At 43.8% G+C, this 4,983-nt stretch overlaps 1 protein-coding gene across 1 annotated transcript in view; it reads right to left on the bottom strand.

The window, feature by feature from the left end:
* Positions 1–4,679, bottom strand: part of LOC116969466 (interferon-induced protein with tetratricopeptide repeats 5-like) — a 37,167-nt gene extending 32,488 nt beyond the window's left edge. Inside the window, exon 1 of the mRNA XM_033016360.1 lies at positions 4,546–4,679. Coding sequence (XP_032872251.1) covers positions 4,546–4,559 — 14 coding nt within the window. The 5' untranslated portion in view covers positions 4,560–4,679. The remainder of the gene's footprint in view (positions 1–4,545) is intronic.
* Between the last annotated feature and the right edge of the window lie 304 nt (positions 4,680–4,983).

The raw sequence follows: 4,983 nt of genomic DNA, 5'->3' as shown, positions 1-4,983 counted from the left end.
GAGGAGAGAGGGGAGAGGAGATGGGTGGGGGGAGATGGGGGGGGGGAGAGGAGAGGGGGGGAGAGGAGAGGGGGGGAAATCCTCGGCACATGCGGCGGAGGGGGGGCTCTGAGCGAGGTGGCCAAAAATGACGGCCGTATGTGGCGGCGTACTCTCGGAAACTGAAGCACAGAAAGCCAAACCGGTCAAGAACAGAGTTTTAGTAATATAATAGATATGGACAGGTTACTTAGAGGGATATGGGCCAAATGCAGGCAAGTGGGACGTGTAGATGGGACATATTGGCCGGCGTGGGTAAGTAGGCCAAGGGCCTGTTTCCACTCTGTATACCTCCATGACTCTATGACACCTGCAGAAAGCCCATGCAGTTACAGGGAGAACGTACACACTCTGTATAGAAAGCACCCATGATCAGGCGTGAACCTCTGTTTCTGGCGCTGGGAAGCAGCAACACTACCGCTGCACGACGGTGCTGCTCTAAATTGTAACATTACATTTTGCACTCTCTTTCCTTTCACTTTTTGCACTCCCCATCATACTCAGGAATGACAGACACAAATTGCTGGAGTAACTGAGCGGGACAGGCAGCATCTCTGGAGAGAAGGAATGGTTTGATTGTCTTCATGCATGCTATGAGTTGCCTGAAATAACCTAGGTACACGTGGTAATAATGAACTAATACCAATACTATACAATGTCCCGAGCAATCTGCATTGAGGTACAACCATCACTGATGATCATGAGCCAAATTACATGTAGGTCGGCACCACAGTAATAAAAGGAATGTCTTGATGCAGCCTAATTATATGAATCACGATTCACAAAACTCTTAAACAGTACCACGAGGCAATCCTTCAAATGAAAAGTTGAATCTATTCATTTTATTCTTTATGCAGACCATTAATGATACTTGTCATTAGAACATAGAACAGCACAGCAGAGGGATGGGCCCATTGGTCCACATTGCTTGAGCCGAACATGATGTCAAGTTAAACTGATCGCATCAGCCTGTACGACAACAGCAAATGTCCCAGCACAGATCTCTACGGAACTCCACTAGTCACAGACATCCAACCAAAATATCTTCCTTCCACCACAAAACTCTGTCTTCTATGAATCAGCCAGTTCTGAATCAATACGGCCAAGTCACAGTGAATTCTATGCATCTTAATATTCTGGATCAGCCTATCATGAGGGAAGTGATCAAAAGCCTTACTAAAATGTATGTATACAACATCCATCACTCAACCTTCATCAATCTCCTTCGTCACCTCTCAGAAACACTCAAGTTGGTTAAAAAAAAAGACCAGCTGCGTACGAAATCGTGCTGGCTATCCTTAATCGGCCCATTCTCATCCAACTGGGAATAAATCCTATCTTGAGGAATACTTTCCAATAATTTCCCTACCACTGACGTGAGGATCCCTGGACTAGAGTTCCCTGGATTCTCTCCATTGCCCTTTTGAAGACTTTTCAAGAGAGAGATTACCTCTTAGGTCTAACTGAATCAAGGAATATGGTGAAAAAGCAGGAACGGGGTACAGATTTTGGATGATCAGCCATGATCTACTCCTGCACCTATTTTCTACAGTGCCCTCCATAATGTTTGGGACAAAGACCCATCATTTATTTATTTGCCTCTGTATATCTCCATCATTTGAGATTTGTAAGAGAAGAAAAATCACAGTGAAGTAAAGTGCACATTGTCAGATTTTATTAAAGGGTATTTTTATATATTTTGCTTTCACCATGTCGAAATTACAACTGTGTTTACACATAGTCCCCCCATTTCAGCGCACCATGATGTTTGTGACACATGGCTTCACAGGTGTTTGTAATTGCTCAGGAGTGTTTAAATGCCTCCTTAATGCTCTTTCCTCCAGTCTTTCCATCACCTTTGGAAATATTATTGCTGTTTGTCAACATGAGGACCAATGACAGTCAAAGAAGCCATTATGAGACTAAGAAACAAGAATACTGTTGGAGACATCAGACAAACCTTAGTCTTACCAAAATCAACTGTTTCAAACATCATTAAGAAGAGAGCACTGGTGAGCTTACTAATCGCAAGCCAAGGAAGACCTCCACCGCTGATGATAGAAGAATTATCTCTGTAATAAAGAAAAATCCCCAAACACCTGTCCGACAGATCTTCAGGAGTCAGGTGTGGAATTGTCAATGACCACTGTCCGCAGAAGACTTCATGAACAGAAATACAGAGGCTACACTGCAAGATGCAAACCACTGGTTAGTCGCAAAATTAGGATGGCCAGGTTACAGTTTGCCAAGAAGTACTTAAAAGAGCAACCTCAGTTCTGGATAAAGTTTTTTGGACAGATGAGACGAAGATTAACTTATATTAGAGAGACCTGGGCGTCCTTGTACTGAAAGTTGGCTCACGGGTTATTGATAGGGGACGATCAGCCATGATCACAATGAATGGCGGCACTGGCTCGAAGGGCCGAATGGCCTCCTCCTGCACCTATTTTCTATGTTTCTATGATGGCAAGAGCAAAGTACCTCCTATCTGCTTAAGTTCAAACAAATGCATTAAAACAATGGCCGGCATTTCATTCTACAGCAAGACAATGATCCAAAACATACTACTAAAGCAACAAAGGAGTTTTTCAAAACTAAAAAAATTGTCAATTCTTGAGTGGCCAAGTCAATCACCCGATCTGAATCCGATTGAGCATGCCTTTTATATGCTGAAGAGAAAACTGAAGGGGACTAGCCCCTAAAACAAGCATAGGTTAAAGATGGTTACAATACAGGCCTGGCAGAGCATCACCAGAGAAGACACCAAGCAACTGGTGATGTCCATGAATCGCAGATTTCAAGCAGTCATTGCATGCAAAGGATATGCAACAAAATACTAAACATGACTACTTTCATATTCATGACATTGCTGTGTCCTAGACAGTATGGTGGCTTGAAATGGGGGGACTATGTTTAAACAGTGCTGTAATTTCTACATGGTGAAAGCAAAATGTACAAAAATACCCTTTATTAAAATCTGACAGCGTGCACTTTAACCACATGCGATTTTTGTCTATTACATATCTCAAATTGTGGAGTACAAAGGCAAATAAATAAATGATGAGTCTTTGTCCCAAACATTATGGAGGGCACTGTATGATTCTATGTTAAACAATGGAACATCATTGGTCACTCACCATGACAAAGATCCCCATCAAGGCTCCCACAATCTCCTCTCTTGCTTCCCTCAATGACTTGGGTTAGATCCCATCTGGCCCTGAGACCTGGCCACCTTAATGCTCTTCAAGAGCCTCAGCACCACCTCCTTCTCAACCACAAACTGCCCCAGCATATTTGCAATGGCACTTCATGGCCACTTTCCCTTCTAATCACCCACATGAGTTCTTTCCTACTCGCTTTATATTCCTCATAACCCCGCCAGATGCCTAACCCCAACTTTCTCATCAGACCTTCCATTTCCTGTCCTGCTGTTTTGGTTCCCACTTCCCTGCTATTCCAGTTAAACCCTCCCGAGTAGCACGAGCAAATCTCCCAGCAAGACTGTTGGTGTCCCTCCAGTTCAGGTGCATGCCGTCCCTCTTGTAAATCTCACCTCTACCACAAAACAGATCCCAATGGCCCACAAATCTAAATCCCTGTTCCATGCATCAAATCCTCAGCCACTCATTCATCTGTACTATTGCTACCCTCACTAGCCCGGGGGCTTCGTCCTCCAGCCGAAACCGGCGGAGAGGCTTCGGTGGAGGTGGCCGGACTCGCTTGGAGGCTCCTTGGACGTGGAATAGCTCATCATATTGGGATGGAGTTGCTGGAGACATTGGGCATGGAGAACAAGGGCCAGTAGGAGTGTGAACCGGGGTAATGTCTCCAGCGATTAGAAGCTAAGCTGCAGGAGGTTGCCCCCAGGACACAAGATGTACGGCGAGGAGGAGAGAGAGATGACGGTTCGCGGGCCAAGCGGTCGTGGGTGACGGAGGGGATCGGGAGTCGCTCCGGTGTAACGAGCACACGGGAATCCAGACTGAACGCGATGAAATGACGACACATATTACAGCACTGGCATTATATGCAACATGAATTTCACTATGTACTCTAATTTACATCTGTGACAATAAATTTCCATTGAACCATGGAAATGGTAGCAATTAGTGCTTTTAGGGTTAGTGTAGATGCATGCTTGATGGACAGCATGAAGATGGTAGATCGAAAGGCCTCCTTGAAAGGACGTTAACTGGTACACATCTGTGACCACAATGACAAAGTATTACACATGCAAGAAGTCTGAATAACAAAAACATCTGTTTTCTGAAATCTGGCAGAAATTTCACCAGATCGGAGATAAGATGCTGTTCTAATAATGAAAGTTCATCAGCTTAAAATAACTTTATTTCTACACGTACACGTTAACCTACACTTAATGATCTATCTCTGAACATATAGTACCGATTACACGCATCAAATGTATTATAATACATTACACGTACTTTCAAACAAACAATGATTAACACATAAACTTAATACAGAAGGAAATACAGTGTTCTGTACCTCATCGTGTTCATTAGATACAACGCTCTTTGAATTTATTTTTACAGCTTTGGCAGCACTTTTATTGTGGAGACGATTGAGAAGGGTGTTGCTGGCATTGATTTCCCCAAACAATCATTTCCTGAAACTTAACCTCGAAAGTGAAACTAGCTTTTGCAAGAAATGATGATAATGATATTCCAATGTACCCGAGGCAGAACTGCCTGGATCCAATTACAAGCCCAGAGCACAATAGCAACAGAGTCACTACATTCATCAGACCCGGCCTGATTGGGTGATCTTTTCTCTGCCTGCTCATCATGTCTGTCAAACATAACCAGTTGCCCAACTGAGAAGATCCTGTTTATCTCTTTGCCCGCAAAAGAGGGAAGGGATATCGCCCCAGGGGGACACATGAATGGCAAGGGTGCCAGACAAAATATTTGTGAACACTACGAT

Source organism: Amblyraja radiata, unplaced genomic scaffold (assembly GCF_010909765.2).
Source record: "Amblyraja radiata isolate CabotCenter1 unplaced genomic scaffold, sAmbRad1.1.pri S52, whole genome shotgun sequence".
Classification (NCBI taxonomy): domain Eukaryota; kingdom Metazoa; phylum Chordata; class Chondrichthyes; order Rajiformes; family Rajidae; genus Amblyraja; species Amblyraja radiata.
Note: the sequence above shows the minus strand (reverse complement) of the source record. Positions and strands in the feature narration are given on the sequence as shown.